General features: G+C 40.2%; 1 protein-coding gene across 1 annotated transcript in view; it reads left to right on the top strand.

The window, feature by feature from the left end:
- The window catches only part of Slc15a2 (solute carrier family 15 member 2), a 30,248-nt gene that overhangs the window by 11,738 nt on the left and 1,803 nt on the right, over positions 1-16,707 (top strand). Inside the window, exons 7-21 of the mRNA XM_057765060.1 lie at positions 66-143; positions 3,692-3,774; positions 4,169-4,255; positions 4,425-4,514; positions 4,612-4,656; positions 6,516-6,548; positions 7,325-7,413; positions 8,655-8,736; positions 9,273-9,407; positions 10,086-10,250; positions 10,397-10,443; positions 12,059-12,169; positions 13,021-13,117; positions 15,569-15,715; positions 16,311-16,415. Of these exons, the coding sequence (XP_057621043.1) occupies positions 66-143; positions 3,692-3,774; positions 4,169-4,255; positions 4,425-4,514; positions 4,612-4,656; positions 6,516-6,548; positions 7,325-7,413; positions 8,655-8,736; positions 9,273-9,407; positions 10,086-10,250; positions 10,397-10,443; positions 12,059-12,169; positions 13,021-13,117; positions 15,569-15,715; positions 16,311-16,415 (1,394 nt within the window). The remainder of the gene's footprint in view (positions 1-65; positions 144-3,691; positions 3,775-4,168; positions 4,256-4,424; positions 4,515-4,611; positions 4,657-6,515; positions 6,549-7,324; positions 7,414-8,654; positions 8,737-9,272; positions 9,408-10,085; positions 10,251-10,396; positions 10,444-12,058; positions 12,170-13,020; positions 13,118-15,568; positions 15,716-16,310; positions 16,416-16,707) is intronic.

Genomic DNA, 16,707 nt, shown 5'->3' with positions numbered 1-16,707 from the left:
CGACTTAATCGAGTAAAATATGACCATTAATTCATAATTGCATTTCCCCCTCCTGTTTTCTTCAGGAGACGTGAAGTGTTTTGGGGAAGACTGTTATGCACTCGCTTTTGGAGTTCCAGGATTGCTCATGGTAGTGGCACTTGGTGAGTATAGTGAGAAAATGAAACTAAGAGTTGTTGATCCTTGCTGTGTGGAAGGCATCGTGTGGGCAGTCTACACAAGCTCTTTCACTGAACCCTTACACTAACTCTATTAGGCAAGAGCTATTGTAGTGATTTCCCTTTGACTTTGAAGATAAATATAAATATTATGAATAGAATCAGAATGTTCTTTATTTGTATTATCTGTGTATGCTTGTCTATCACATGTGGGCTCGGTGCCCATGGAGGCCAGGAGCGGGCATCAGATTCTCTGGAACTGGAGTTATAAACAATTGTAAGCAAACATTTGGTATTAGGAATCTAACCCAGGTTCTCTGAAAGAGCAACAAGTATTCTTAACTTCTGAACCATCTCTCCAGTCTCATAAACCTTTTGTTTATTTGGGACATGGTTTCTCTGTAGCTTTGGAACCTATCCTGGAACTAGTGGCCTTGAACTCACAGAGATCCGCCTGCCTCAGCCTCCCAAATGATGGGATTAAAGGCGTGTGTCACCACCACCCGGCTCCCATAAACCATTTTTTAAACTGTTACAGTCACATAGTTGATACATTTCAAAGGAACTTTTAAAAACCCAATCTGTGGAGTACATGCAGAGCTGCCAATAAGGAGTTCGAGTGCCTAAAAATTTTAAATATCTCAAATGATCTTTTCTTTTTCCCCACCTGCCTCTGCCTCCCGAATGCTGGAATTAAAGGTGTACACCGCCACTGCCCCAAGTTCTCAGGTAATTCTTTAGTGTAGTCAGGATCGAAGCCCATTGATTATTGCTGAAATATGCAAGGAAGGAAAGAGATAATTAAATCTCAAGCCAGTTTAAGTTATCTGACACTTATTTTTCTGGTAAGTGGATGCCAGTGTTGATTACCTCGGCATTTTAAAGGAGCTTCCAGTTTTAGCTATCTTTGCTCTGCTCTGCAAAGCTCCGAAGGAATTTTCCCTTGAACAAAGAGAATTAAAGAGCAGTTGGCTAAGTAGTTAGGAAGTAATGCAACTTAGATCAAGTGGCATTCTTGTTAGCACTGAGAACTTTGTCCTGGAAAAGATGGGGGATGTGTGGGCCTGTTAGCTTAGGCAAGTCCCCTCAGGGGAGGCTTGGGTGTGATTGTTTCTAGTCATTGACCTGGAAACCTGTTCTCACTCGGAACCTCAGAGTGACACCCCTCTGGAACATATCCAGTCCAAACACATAAAGAGCTCAACAGAGGCAAGGGAGCCCAGAGATTCAATGTTTGGTCTGATTCTTTTCTACCAGAGAGGCTGAAAGTAATACACTTCCCAATTTCAAAGAAATCTGTTTTGGGAGAGCCATGTACCATGATCAAATACTCTATCCTTCCTTCTCCCTTCAATGTCAAAGATTTTCCCCAAGTACTTTCCTATTTTTTCCATTTATTAGCATCATGGAAGCTTCTCTATATTACTGCTCAGTGATAATATTTAGACTGTAAAGCAATTATGAAGCTCAAAAAAGATTCTGGAATTAGAATGTTTCACCTTAAAAATGTGTATCTATCATTGCTAGTCATCTGTTTCATTTTATGGTGCCAATAATATTTACTATGTGATCAGATTTTATACTAGGTATTGGAACCACATTGGTGTTTTAGACAGTTATAAAGTTCATATCTTAAAGACTTTATGTGGCACAGGAAAAGTAATCCAGACAAATAAACAGGGAGTTACCATATAATACAGTCAATGTCATGACTGAGAAGTATAGAGAAAGCTATGGAGCTCATAGAAGAACTTTATGATGAAGACACCAAAGGTTTCAAGGGTTTGCCTACAGAGGAGACTTCTAAGATAAGCCCTCAAGGATGAACAGTGGTCAATCAAAGAAGGGACACTATGCTTGGTGTCTTTAGATGAGAGATAGGTTGGCTGTTGAAAAACCTTGGATGATTCAGGTTATCTGGAACACAAAAGAGAAAGAGAAAGAAGAAACATTGCCAGAAACAAAATAATGAAGGGTAATTTAGGCCATGAAGGAATTAAAACTTATTGTGAAGATAGTTGTTGTGAAAATAGTAGAAAATCATCTGTAGTAGGGGCTGCGGGCCTCTTCCCACAGCCCGGCTCATGGTTGCCTGGCTAGCTTATGCCCCAAAATAATGACACACAAACTGTATTCTTTTAAACACTGCTTGGCCCATTTCTATTCATGTGTGTAGCACCCCAAGGAGCGCTTACCGGGAAGATTCTAGCCTACATCCATCCTGGGTCGGAGCTTTATCGCGTCTGCCGGGGAGAGGGGAGCATGGCGTCTGCTCCAGAGAGCAGAGCTGTCGAGTCTGAGCTCACTTCCTCTTCCTCCCAGCATTCTATTCTGTTCACTCCACCCACCTAAGGGGTAGCCTATCAAATGGGCCAAGGCAGTTTGTTTATTGACAAATGACCTTCCTCCATCAATCATCCGAAGGGTTTTGAACAGAGAAATGATTCTTAGATTTTTTTATTTTTCATAGTGTCTTATTTTTCAAAGGTCTTAACTATGGAAAATAAATTGGGCTGAGGGTGAGGCAAAGATAATATTGATCCTGTTTGGTCCATCTGCTATATTCCTTTAGATTTTGTACTTGAGGTGAGTGCCTTACTCAGCTCACCCAGGCTTGGTCCCTGTTGAATTTTCAAGCCATGGTATGATTGGCTATGTGAAGTGAGAGAGAAGTTGGGACACTATTGAATACAGGCTTCTGACTTGAACCATAGGCTAGCTAATAGGATCATTAACTGAGAAAGTGAGGGTGAACAGGTTAGGACAATGATGATGGATTGGAGGGGCAAGTTGCATTAGAGGTGCTCTTGAAACTTCTAAATGCGTCACCAAATGGTTATTTGGAAATACTGTCTTAGGGCCCAGAGAAAAGCAGTTGGGTTTAGGCACAGATATAGATTCATCATGTATAGCCAGCAATTTAGCCTTGAAAATAGAAAACTCTGAGATAGAGTAAGGAAAAATGAAGACCTAGACTCAAATTCTAAAGGCACACCAGCATTTAAAGGACAGGCAACAAGAAGTTGCACAGTTGTAACCCTAGCACTCTGGAGGAAGAGGCAGGAGCATCATGAGTTAGAGTCCAGCCTGGGCTGCAGAGTGAGTTCCAGGCCACAGTGGGCTATAAAGAGATACCCTGTCTCAAAGATGGAAGGAAGGAGAAAAAGAATGGAGAAGGAGTAGAATGGGTAGAAATTGTTCTAGGTAGAATAAGGGAAACCGTAGTAACTTAACAGAGGGCACAGCTGAGCTATGCACTCGAGAAAGAAAAATTAATCAAAATTGAGATCATATATTCATATCATATTTATCACGTGGGGAGATGGACAAAAGAAAAAAGAGGAAACCAAAGATGATTTCTGTCTTTGCTATCCCTTGGCGGTCTCTTAATGAATATCTTAATAATTGACCACTACCTTCTCTTAACTACTCTGAAGTTAGGGAGTGAAAGTCAGGTCTCTGGGGGATTTGATGCTGACAGACTAATTATTCTAAATGAGTGACCGAGAACATTGTCTGTGTATCCCTTATAGTTGTGTTTGCAATGGGAAGCAAGATGTACAGAAAACCACCCCCTGAAGGGAACATAGTGGCTCAAGTGATCAAATGCATATGGGTGAGTTCATGAATTGCCTGCCTGCCTGCCTTTCTCAATAGAAAGGATATATGCCGCGTTGAACGTGTGGCTCTCCACGCATGGGCATATGTTGTTCTCAACCATCTTCCTTCTATGTGCCTATGTTTTGAAAACCTGAGTTTAATTTGTTCTCCTTGCCTCTGCTTGATCACTAGGTTTTAGCAGCAGTCACTTTTTTAATAGGCCAAAAATCTTCTGAGTACAGTTATATTTGATGTCATTAGGAAATAAGGAAAGATAAAAATTACAACTCAGATATTGAGATTCAGTGTTTGATGAAATTCCAAGTACTTATCTGAGGGAAGGGATAATGAATTGGGGAAATCAGGGGATTCTTTTTCTTGTCTGTCTCTGATTGTGGTCTCCACCCTAGTTTGCTATCAGCAATCGCTTCAGGAACCGTTCCGGGGACATTCCAAAACGGCAGCACTGGCTAGACTGGGCATCGGAAAAATATCCTGTAAGTGGCAACCGCAGACATAGCTCATAATTCTATGAGATCTTTCAAATTCTTTTCTTCTGGCATGTTTGACCTCTTCTTTTACTGTTTTGGATGGTTTCTACTCTAAGCAAGAAAAGAACGTTTGGAACCTCTGGCAATTCTGCCTGCTCTTTCTTCTTCCCTGCAGAAGCATCTCATCGTGGATGTGAAGGCACTCACCAGGGTACTGTTCCTTTATATCCCACTGCCCATGTTCTGGGCTCTTTTGGACCAACAGGTAATAAATAGTGGATTTTTTTTGAAAGATATATTTTTTTCATCCTCTTTCTTATCACAGGAAAAGGATGTCTCACAACAAAATCTGTCTGCTCTAGGGCTCACGATGGACACTGCAAGCTAACAAAATGGATGGTGATTTGGTGAGTTGACAGAACTTACAAAAAAGTCTGTTAAGTTCATCATCATACATAATTTGTAATTAATTTATACAAGCATATTTTTATTTCTATATATTTAATTAATTTATTGGTGATTTTTCTTAAAAACTGATAAGGTCATCAGAGATATACATTAAGCCCCCAAAACACTGAGTAGGTAAAGCTAACCAAAGTCAGGTTGGAAATAAAAATTATAGTCTTATCTTTAGAAATCAGGAGGGAAAAGGTGGGACATGCCTGGATACCCCCACCATGATGTGCTGAAATGATAACAGATGATGTCAGGCAGGCCTGGTTGATGATTGATGACTTTCTTTTTCTTTTTTTTTTTTTTTTTTGTTTTTCAAGACAGGGTTTCTCTGTGGTTTTGGAGGCTGTCCTGGAACTAGCTCTTGTAGACCAGCCTGGTCTCGAACTCACAGAGATCTGCCTGCCTCTGCCTCCCAAGTGCTGGGATTAAAGGCATGCGCCACCACTGCCCGGCTGATGATTTTCTTAGACTGAGCCTGTCTTAGACACACCAAGTGAAACCTCGAGGGGTGCTCCTTCACAGCTTGCCCCATTTGTCAGGCAAGATCAAGCAGGGGACCCATAGGACCTGAGGGAGAATTAATAAAATGTCTGATTTGTGGCCATGGGAAGAGTGAAAATGTTGTAAATATTATTTTCTCTTTCTTCAGTGTCATAGTGAGAACAATTCTGTAGTGAGAGTAAGGGGCTGCATTCCTGCTGCCCAGCTCCTGGCTGCCTGGCTAGCTTATACCCTGAAATAACAACACACAAACTGTATTCATTTAAATACTGCCTGGCCCATTTCTATTAATGTGTGTAGCACCACGAGGTGCGCTTATCAGGAAGATTCTAGCCTACATCCATCCTGGGAGAGGAGCGGCATGGCATCTGAGCTCACTTCCTCTTCCTCCCAGCATTCTGTTCTGTTTACTCCACCCACCTATGTTCTAACCTATCAGGCCAAGCAGTTTCTTTATTATTTAACCAATGACCTTCCTCCATTACAGTGTTCATTTTTTGGTCCATTTTCCATCCTTAATCGTTTCATCTCTATATTATTATATTGATAGTTTTGAAGAAGACAGGGTGGAGTAATACCAGGAGCCTCCGAAGTATAATTTTACCTCTGCCTTCCTCTACTTGTCCAGGAGTTACCATGGCAGTTCTCTTATTGATTCTCTGAGAGCAACTTTGGAAGTTGAACATAGCATATCAGGGACAACTTCACCCTGACCAGAACACCGGTCCTCCTGTTATTACTACCTCTAACACACCAACACTGTCACTCTCTGGCAAAGTATGGTTGAGGTTGAACATTCCTGATCCAAAACTCTGGAATCCTAATTGCTCTAAATGACAAAACTATTCTTGAACATTAACATGACATCACAAGTGAAAATTCCCACACCATAAAATTTTCATGGACAAAATGGTTGGCAAGTATTAAGTACATTGTCTTCAGGCTAGTGTATGAGTCATACATGAAACATAAATGAATTTCACATTTAAACTTCAGCCTCACTGCCTCTTCCCCAGTCTCCTGTATGCACATACACAATGACTGCAAATCCCAAGCATTTTGGAGAATGAATACTTAACCCAGACACAGAAAGAAGTGTTCTCCTAGGGTCCATCTGTCCTTAACAAATAGTCAGAAGCATCTCAAGTCTCTCCCTACCCCCACATACCTTTGCCAGTAAACCAGGCATCTTGAACCAAAGATCTGATGAATTTTCTTTTATATGCTTCTCATCTACTGTCAAGATGGGTAACCTAAGCTTTTGTTGTCTTCTGTTACCATCTAACTATAATTTGTTATGATGTTTCAGGGATTTTTTGTGCTTCAGCCAGACCAGATGCAGGTAGGCACAGACTTCTCTGTATGGACATGTGGTTGTTTTCCTCACCTGTACCTACCTATTATTCATGTTAACAGCCATCATCTGATACATTCCCCATTGTGTGCTGAGGAAGCCCAAACCTAGAAATGGAAAGTTTTTTTGAATCTTACTCTTCTCTTTCACAACTTTTTAAGGATGTAGTTCTGCCCAACTCCAGAGAGACCAAGTATGATAAGTATGATCCTCATGTAAAGTGTGAGCATTGAATTTTCTTTCTATGCCAAGTTAGTATAATTGAAAATATTGTCAAAGGAAGTGTAAACCTGAGGCTAGGGCTGTAGCTCAGTTGTATAGCACTTGCCTGACATGCAGGGTGTCCTAGGTTCAATGCCCAGTACTATCAAAGCAAACAAAAAGGAAGTATAAATTTCTGCTGTGTGATCAACAAAGTCAGAATCTCTGCTTACCAATAGCAACTTTCAGGACACTTTTTAGCCCACTATTTTTCCCTTTAGGCTGTGAAACTAAAGACAAGGGACAATGGCAGAGAATGGTTTCTAATTTGACTGACAGAGAAACAAGCTCAGTAAAACTAGTCCCTTGGTATCTAGGGAGGTTAAGATACTTTCTGGTGGAAGCAGAGTAAAGAAGTGAAGAAATGTGGACTCTTTTACCTACTATGGTGAAAGTGAGCAGAAGTGAGAGGGTGCACGCAAGCAGAGGAGAGCATGAGAACAGGAGCTCACACTCACGACCGGGGGATGCTCATGTTAATCCTTGTTACCATGGTGTTTCAGGTACTAAATCCCTTTCTGGTTCTTGTCTTCATCCCGTTGTTTGACCTTGTCATTTATCGGCTGATCTCCAAGTGCAGAATTAACTTCTCGTAAGTGCTCACCATGCCATGTGTTATTGCATATTGACTCAATGGCTCATAATTTGGTGATGATTCAAAAAGCATGAATGTTTATGTTTAATGATTACTCACTTTGATTTATCATTTATCTGTTTCTATTTTTCCATGTTGACAAAATTATATTAATGTGGAAAAGTGGAAATTAGATCTAACTGTTGATTGTCAATGCCAATGCTACAAACTTCAGTGTATGGTGTTGAAGGACTGGGCATGTATGTGATTTCAGGTTTCTGATAAACCATGATGCTTTGCCCTTGAATGTTGCCTCTCCAAAGAAGTACACTTATTAACTTATTTCATGTGTGGTGTGGGGAAAGGTTAATGTGTGTGCCACAGTGAGTGTAGAGGTCAGAGGAAATCCTGTGGAAATTGGTTCTTTCCTCTACCATTTGAGTTCTAGGGACTGGACTCAAGCCTTCATAGAATTGTGCTCTGAGCCATCTTTCTAGACCAAGTCCTGAAGTTTCGATGGCAACAAATTCTTTTAAATGTCCTGCTGTTCCTATGAAACTAAGATAGGACCTTGTACGAATGGATACAGCATCACTGTGAGTTAGTATGCACTGCACCTGCCCCATGCTGAGTAGAAAGTATCATTTGTAAAGCTTGGCAAGGAATAATTCAAGTCCTCTTTCAGCTCTGATTTGACAGCAATCTAGCTGTGACAGGAAAGTGATGACCACTGTACCACATACAAATGCCCTTGTCAGTTACTTATTGAGCAGGTAATAGGGAGTCTAGGACCAAGTTCCATGCAAATCAAGTACACATCTTTTTCAAGGTGTTCACTGGTTAGTAAGGGAACTAGAACATAGACAAAGATGACCGATATATGGGTAATGTGGTAAACACCCTAGGAAGAGAAATTGGGAATGTCATAGAGGTCAACAAAGACTTTTGTAGAAGAAAATGAGTTGAAAAATTATAGCAGTTGTTGTGCATTAAATAGCAGAACCTGATTATATTGCTGTTATCTCTAATATTATGACATAATGGCTAAACGTCATCATAATCATAACTAAAGGTGGAAAAGTGTTATATTATAGAGAAGAGGTGTTAGTTATTGAGTAAAAAGGGTGTTTGACAAAAAGTTCTGGAAAATACTTTAAAAATAATTGGAATTAGTTAAAGTCTTTATAGAAAGGCTAAGGAGTCTTGGCTTTGTACCTTAGAGTAAGGGTCGATATAAAGATCTCTCCTTTCCCCCACAGCTCACTCAGGAAAATGGCTGTCGGTATGATCCTAGCAAGCCTGGCGTTTGCAGTTGCAGCACTTGTGGAGATAAAAGTAAATGTGAGTCCACTAAATGTTAAGCTCCCAGTCTGCTCCATTTACTCTCCTTACTTGTTCAGTCTCGATTCCTTGGGACTTACCACAGTATCCATTTCACAGGGCGGAGGTGGTGAGTATTTAAGTGACCAGAGAAACAATGCAAAAGGAGACCTAGTTCTCACCTGAGCAATTCAGTGTTTGTTTTCAGGAAATTCCACAACACAAATACCCAAAATGCTCAGGGAACAAAAATTTATCTGACACCTTTGAAGCTATGCAAATTGTCCTTCTGGTCATCAAGTAGCCGCTATTAGTTAATCACAACTGAAGGAATGTGTTTGTTACCTTCTATTGGTGACTGCTTCATGGAACTGGGGTCTTCCCTGATTAAAAAAAAAAGTTGCCATTTCAGATTTCTAAGCCAACTGCTCTTCAGAGGGATAAACTTGGTAAATCCTGGCTAGAAGGGCTAAGCTGTCAAAGATAGAGCTAAGATTTGTTCACTTGTATCTGAAGGGTTACTTATTGGTGATAAATAAGTATTGCCTGTCTTTCAGGGAATGACCCATGCCCAGCCAGCTTCCCAAGAGATCTTCTTACAAGCCTTGAACCTGGCAGATGGAGAAATAAAGGTGACAGTGCTAGGAAGTAGAAATAATTCCCTGTTGGTGGAGTCTGTCAGCTCTTTTCAGGTGAGGCATGGGCCCAATGAATTAGAACCTGTGTATGCTCTAATAACCTGGGTTGTGTAATGACATTAATCATAGAATCTCATAATTGTTTTCTTATGTCCTAAATAATCTCTGGTAGCATTATTCTAGTGGTTGCATAATATTTTATCCTTTAAATATAGTTCATCTAAGCTTTTTATTCAAGTTGGGTTTTGCTGGTCTTACTTTTGTGGCAATACTGGAGATTGAATCTAGAGCACTAGGCATGCACTCTGCCATTTAGCTAGAGTTACAGTCCTACAAGGATTTTTGTTTATTTATTGATTGATTTTTATGTGTGTGGACACTTTACCCGCATGTATGTCTTTGTATCGTGTATGTGCCTGATGTCTGCAGAGGCCGGAAGAGGACATCAGATCTCCTGGAACTGCAGCAAGTGTAGATGCTAAAAAACAAACTCAGGTCCTCTGAAAAAGCAGTCAGTGCTCTTAACAACTGAGCCCACCCTTGAATTTGTTTTATGTTATAATGAACTACTCTACCTTTTCCTTGTGTATGCTTCTGTGTCCCATGCTAGTGTCCTAGAAATGAAATAACTAGCTTAGAGAAAGAAGTAACTAGGTTATACATCCTGAGGCTATGGAATTTGATGTCCACACTGGGGTAGATAGTGACTATAATAGGTTCTTCATTCTGCAGAACACAACACACTATTCCAAACTACACCTGGACACAAAAATCCAAGATTTACATTTTCATCTGAAGTATAACAACTTGTCTGTCCACAACAAGCATTCTGTAGAAGAGAAGACCTGTTACCATTTGGTTATTCATGAGGACAGGGAAAGTGTCTCCAGTGTGCTGGTAAGTTAGGGAATTGCACAAGTATGTTTTGAAGTAAGACGGCTGACTCATCAGAAGCTTACCAAGGAGCAGCCTGGAAATGGGATGTTCTGATTATAGGTTTCCCTGTGTCTGCTCCTCCTGAGCTTTCCTTTTCTCTGTTGCAGATAAAGGATATGGAAATCAAACCAGCCAATGGGATGACAGCCATCAGGTTTGGGAGTTGGGGTTTCAGATGAAGAGGCCTCATATTTCACTCATTCTGAGTAGAGATGTTTCCCTCTTAGAAAGTCAGGGGCACTGGCATCTGTAGCATTTCCTATGGCAGTGAAAGGCCAATGGGCATGCTTCTTCCTGTAGGGCTGGCCAATCACCCTGAATCAGTGGATATCCTTTGTTCTCTACCATAAAAGGTTTCTCTACCTATTACTAGCCGTCTATCTTGCTCTCAGGAAAATAACTCTGTAAATTTATATGTTCAAGAGATAAACATTTAGAAATGAGCAAATATTCCTACCATCATTTTTGGTAGTTGGGTATCTAGCCTGTAAAGTATAGGTTTCTATTATAAACTGACAGAGATATCAAAAAAGTTGGTTTTTAATTCAGATAAGGCTGAAGGTCTTGCCAGATGGCATGGGACAGATAGGGGAGTGTTCACTTGCTTTCTGTGGTTGGAATTGGATGTGAAACAGAGAGATTATGGCACCAAGATCAGGTAGTTTTTGTTAAAAAGTAGAGGAGAACCTGTAAAGAAAAATCCAAATTCACTGAAAAATAAAATACACAAAGAAATTGCTCTTGAAATCTTCAGAAAAGACAAACCATGTAATGTAAATTAGACAAGAAGGGGCAGCAAGGATTATTTTTTTGCATACATGAAGGAAAACCTTAAAATAGTAGAAGGAACTGCCCTTCTTAATTCTAGAGAAAGAACAAGATTGAAATTATTAAAACAAAAATGTACCAAAAATCTCATTCTGAGGAGAACTTACATTCAGAATACTAGAAAGAAGATTCTGGAAGGGCCCAAGATTCCTGAAGACTGGCATATAGTGACAGTACCTTCTGTGGGCTGGGTCTCTAAATTTTGCATGAGTCAAACTGAACTCTTATAAGACGATAACTGGTTTCTATAAAATGTCATATCTTTATATATACTTATATTTCTACTGTTTTTCTTACATCTCAGTTGAGAAATCCCACCATTAGGAAGGAAAAACGGCTGGGAGGTAGCTAGGTTGGTAAGGTGTTTGCTGTGTTAGCATGATGATCCAAGTTCAAGCCCCATAACCCATGTAAAACACTGAGTGTGGTGGGGTGAACTTGGAATCCCAGCACTGGAGAGGCTTAACTAGCCAGCAGCCTCCTCTAATGAGTGGGCCCCAGCTCTCGGTGAGAGTTACAGTCTCAGACAACAAGAGGATGGCATCCTGAGAAACAACATCCCTGGTTGACTTCAGGCCTCCACTCATCATGTGCACACACACACATACACACACATACAGACATATGTAGACATACATACAATAGAAAATAAATAAAGAAATTAGGTAATTCTAAACTAGATTAGAAAAGAAAGTCAGATGGCCATGTCTGACTGTGGGAGCTTCCATCTAGCTGGCTATCTGGTGAGTGTCAGTCATAAGTCAGAAAATTCAGTTTTCCTAGAGTACGTAAAGGGTAGTGATTACTTCTGACATTTAAGTTCTATGCTTGTTTGTTCCTGCCCCAGCCACTATTTCTTGCACTTGGAATATAGTTATGAGTACCAGGTGTCCTCGTTTGGATCTTTCTGTCTGATGTACAAATAATTTGTCTGCCCTCAGGTTTATTAACACCCTGCATAAAGACATCAATATCTCCTTGGATGAAGATGTTCTTCTTAGTGTGGGCAAAGACTACGGAGTATCCGCATACAGAACCATGATGAGAGGAGAGTAAGAGCCTTGCCCTTGTGGACATTTTGCTTTTATTGAAACAATCTTTTTCGAATTCTATTTTTGTATTTAGGTAATAGACACAGGCATATCTGTGCTAATTTGAAGTAAAGGAAGATTTCTGGTTCTTTTTAATCCTTTTTCCCTCTTCTCCCAGGCTCATCTTCTTTCTACATTGCTCTGCTGAGATTGTGATAGTTGGGCGAGCATACTGTGTAGTTAATATAGCCCTTCTCTGTGATGCTCACAAAGTTTGTTGTGGATCTTAGCTCCTGCTCCTTGGTACTTGTTGTCGGTACCTCATTCCTTACAACACTGTTTCTCAACTGGTTGCTAACCCTTCTGTGACCCTTCAATACAATTCCTCATGTTGTGATGACCTCCCCAGGATAAAATTCTTTTTTTTTCTACTTACTAACTGAATTTTACTACTCTTAGGAAATCATAATGGAAGTCTGTGATATTCAGGATATCTGATATGCGACCTCCCAAGGGGTTGTGAACTACAGTTTGAGAACCCTTGACTTAGAATTTTCCTCTCATGTTTCCTGTTTTATACTATTCTTCTAAGTCATAAGATTTATATGAAAAAGTTCATGGGCCTGAAATGTATAAAACTTAATCTGTACAGTCTTTCTTCAGGGTTAGGATTTTAAAAACATACTTGGCAGGTAAGACAGAGTGCAGATCCAAGGCAGAAACCTGGACCCAAAGTGTCCTAGAAGTGTCTGTCTTCAAAGACACATGGCTTAACTATTTTCCTCATTGGAGTTGAGATCTCTTTGCCCTGGAGATGGGAGTGTTTCCATAAACCATGCTGTTTATTCTGACAAAATCTTATCTTGTTGCAGGTACCCGGCAGTGCACTGTGAGACAGAAGACACAGACTTTTTTCTTGATTTAGGTCTACTAGACTTTGGTACAACATATCTGTTTGTCATCACCAATGTAAGCAGCTTACAGTCACCAAATCTTCCCTCTGTCTGCTTGTTTACCTGTCTGTCTATGTTTCCTTTCTTTTTACATATGCATGTGTGCACGTGCACACACACACATCTTAGGATCTTCTTGGTGAGGACAAAGTGCAAATGAGAAGACTTTGTAGCATGAAGGTATCACATACTTCTTTCTGGTCCAGTGTCAGACTTTTCATCACTGTGACAAATGTCTGATAGGAATAAGTAGAAAGGCTGGAACACTTGGCTCATGGCTCATTGCTTCAGCCATTTTGGTCTAGAGTTGGATAACTCTACTGGTTTTAAGTCTATATAAGACATCATAGTAGAAGGACATGGTGGAGAAAAGGTGCCACAAATGCCATGGTGACCAAGGAGCAGAGAGAACAGTAGAGAAAGGAGTGAGGGACAAGGCATGCCCTCATTGACTCACTTCCTCAACACCCATGAACAATGCCTCACCTACCAGTTTCCATGACCTCCCAAGAGTCCACTCAGGATTTAATCCATTCATTGGTTCGGTCATTGTCCCCATAATTTAACTGTACCCTTGAAGCTCCACCTCTGAAAGTTACACTGGGGGTCAAGCCTTTAAAACATTGGGAGGACATTTCATACTGAAATAGCAATGGTTCTGCTGTGGCTTTAGAAAACCCACCATTTCCACAGGGGATAGCAAAGGAGAGAACATTAGAAACAGGCCAAGAATATTGAAAATGGAGACATGACATGTTCTGAGCTATCATTATGAAATCTCATGCTCTGATCCAGTATCATTATGACCTTCAGAAACTAAATATTATTTATGAAAAATTACTTGTTTTATGTTTGCTTGCTTATTTTTTTTCCTGACTTGATATACAGGTCTGTTGGATCCCTGAAATCTTGATCTGCTACCATACAACAGTCTGAAATATCGATATCTACACAAAGTTTGGGGAATAATTAACTTTGTTCTATCAAAAGTAATTGCCACTGGGTATAGTGGCACATACACATCTTTAATCCCAGCACTCAAAAGGCAGAGGCAGGCAAATCTCAGTGAGTTTGAAGCTAGGCTGCTCTAGGTAGGGAACTCAAGATTAGCCAGGGCTATATAGTGAGACGCTGCCTCAAACAAACAAACAAACAGTAATTTTTTCAGTAACTAGAACAGAGACTTTCTGAATCTTGATTCAATTTTTTTTCTTTTGTGTATGTATGAATTTTTGCTTGCATTTTTGTATGTGCATGACATGCATGCCTGGTGTCTGGGGGCCAGAAGAGGGCATAAGATTTCAATTAATTTTTGAACATAAGGATATTTTGTTAAAGGTTCATATTCTACTCTTTTACACACAGAGACATATAGTTCATATAATAATTCATATATATATAAATGCTCTCCAGTTGTCTCGGCACAGTTTATTGAAAAGACTGCACACTAAATTGTCCTGATGCTATTGTTGAAAATCAACTGATCATAAAATGATGTCTTATTTGTAGCTTCTCAGCTCTGTCCCATTGAACCATGTGTTCCTCCTGTGTTAATTTAACATGATTTTTGTTTCCTGTCAATTTGTAATCTATTTTGAATCAAGCGAATGTCAGTTTCCACATATTCTCCTTTTTCTCTTTCTTAAGCTTAATTTGGAGGCTGGGGATGTAGCCTTAGAACACTTGACTGTCTGACTTTTAGAGGCTCTTTTAGTCTGCTCTGATGCTGAACACACACGCCATATCACACCACATAAACACCACACACACCACATACCACCACACATACACATGTATGCACAAACCACATACACACACACACCACACATACACACCACACATAACACACACAAAAACATACCACATAAATATAAATCACACACACACCACACACACATGTATACACCACACACATCTATACCCCCCCCCCCAGATTCCTAGATATTATGTACATTCTCAACTAAGGAATAAAACAGGATTCCTTTACTTGACTATTTTGAACCTAATTCCCTTTGACTTAGAGCCTACAGCATTTGGACGTCAAAGACTTTTAATCTCAGAGATTTCTACTGTAACTGGCTGAAGTCAGGGAAATGAATGTGGTGTCATCAAGAGAAAATTCAAAACAATGGAATTGTATAGAAATATCTAATCTAAAAAAAAAGAAATGTCTAATCTCTTAAGGGTGACAGAAAGTGAAAATAAAAGGAAGGATTGGCTATAGATCATAGGATGCTACAGTTAGGTATGTTTGTTTAAGATTACTGAGAATGCCCGGCGGTGGTGGCGCACGCCTTTAATCCCAGCACTCGGGAGGCAGGGGCAGGTGGATCTCTGTGAGTTCAAGGCCAGCCTGGTCTAGAAGAGCTAGTTCCAGGACAGGAACCAAAAAGCTACAGAGAAACCCTGTCTCGGAGGGGAAAAAAAAAAATTACTGAGAAGTTCAATTCCTGTTTCTCCCACTAAGATCACCAATCAGGGTCTTCAGACTTGGAAGACAGAAGAAATTCCAGCCAATAAACTATCCATTGCATGGCAGCTACCACAATATATCCTGGTTACAGCAGCAGAGGTCATGTTCTCCATCACGGGACTTGAATTTTCTTATTCTCAGGTAATATTTTTACAAGTAGAAGTGGTGACAGCATTCAGAAAACAGTGGGGTTTAGTCCTCATACTTCTCAAAGGCCAAGCCATCCTCCATCTCTTTGGTTCATGAGCTCCTTACATAGGACCCTGAACAGCCATCTTGATTTCCAGGATCATGATAATGCAGCATTTGGCTCTGTGTTGTTTGGGCTCTGGAGAAAAACAGTAAGAATAAAGACTGAAGGCTGTAGGGGCTAGACTACTCATCTTCAAATATTAGCTGTGTGACCTGTTTGGGAATAGGAACAAGTAAATTATCTCTGTAATCCTGTTATATTTCCTTATCTTTATGTTCCCTTTACTTTTCTTATATTTTCAGAGTACCATAGTAATACAGATTATCTCTTAAGGTTGAGATAATAATTATTTGATATAATAAATTTAAAAATCCAGTTAATAGATCCACTTTCTTCATATCATCTCCTGAATCAATGCAATAGCTGAACTTAGTGAGGAAGATGGGAAATAGAAGTTTTTAATGGGACATGTTCCATGGATAGACTCATGGGGCAGGAAGGTGGAATAGGGAAATTGAATGTTTACCAATGTCTCCTGTCTAGGCACCATCTAGCATGAAATCTGTGCTCCAGGCAGCCTGGTTGCTGACAGTTGCAGTTGGGAATATCATCGTGCTTGTTGTGGCACAGTTCAGTGGCCTGGTACAGGTAAGGCTCTGAGGAGAACAGGAGCTCATGTCTACATAGTTTGCCCTCCAACTTCCTCGTCTCCCTTTTTCCGGGCCCCCATCAAAGACAGGAAGGTTAGATAAGAGACTTGGCCAGCAAATAGACTATTATGTGACAACAATGACCACCATGTCCCTATGGAAGGCAGAGCCAGTGAACCCAGTGTTCTGCCAAGAAAGTGCCTCAAGTGATGACTCCTTAGTCATCGTCCCATCCTGCCACATTTTAAAGGTTTCTTCGTAATTTTCTCTTTCGTTTATTTCTCCCTGCA

The sequence above is a fragment of the Chionomys nivalis genome, chromosome 3 (assembly GCF_950005125.1).
Source record: "Chionomys nivalis chromosome 3, mChiNiv1.1, whole genome shotgun sequence".
Lineage (NCBI taxonomy): Eukaryota > Metazoa > Chordata > Mammalia > Rodentia > Cricetidae > Chionomys > Chionomys nivalis.
The sequence above is the reverse complement of the archived record's forward strand: the minus strand, read 5'-3'. Positions and strand labels throughout refer to the sequence as shown.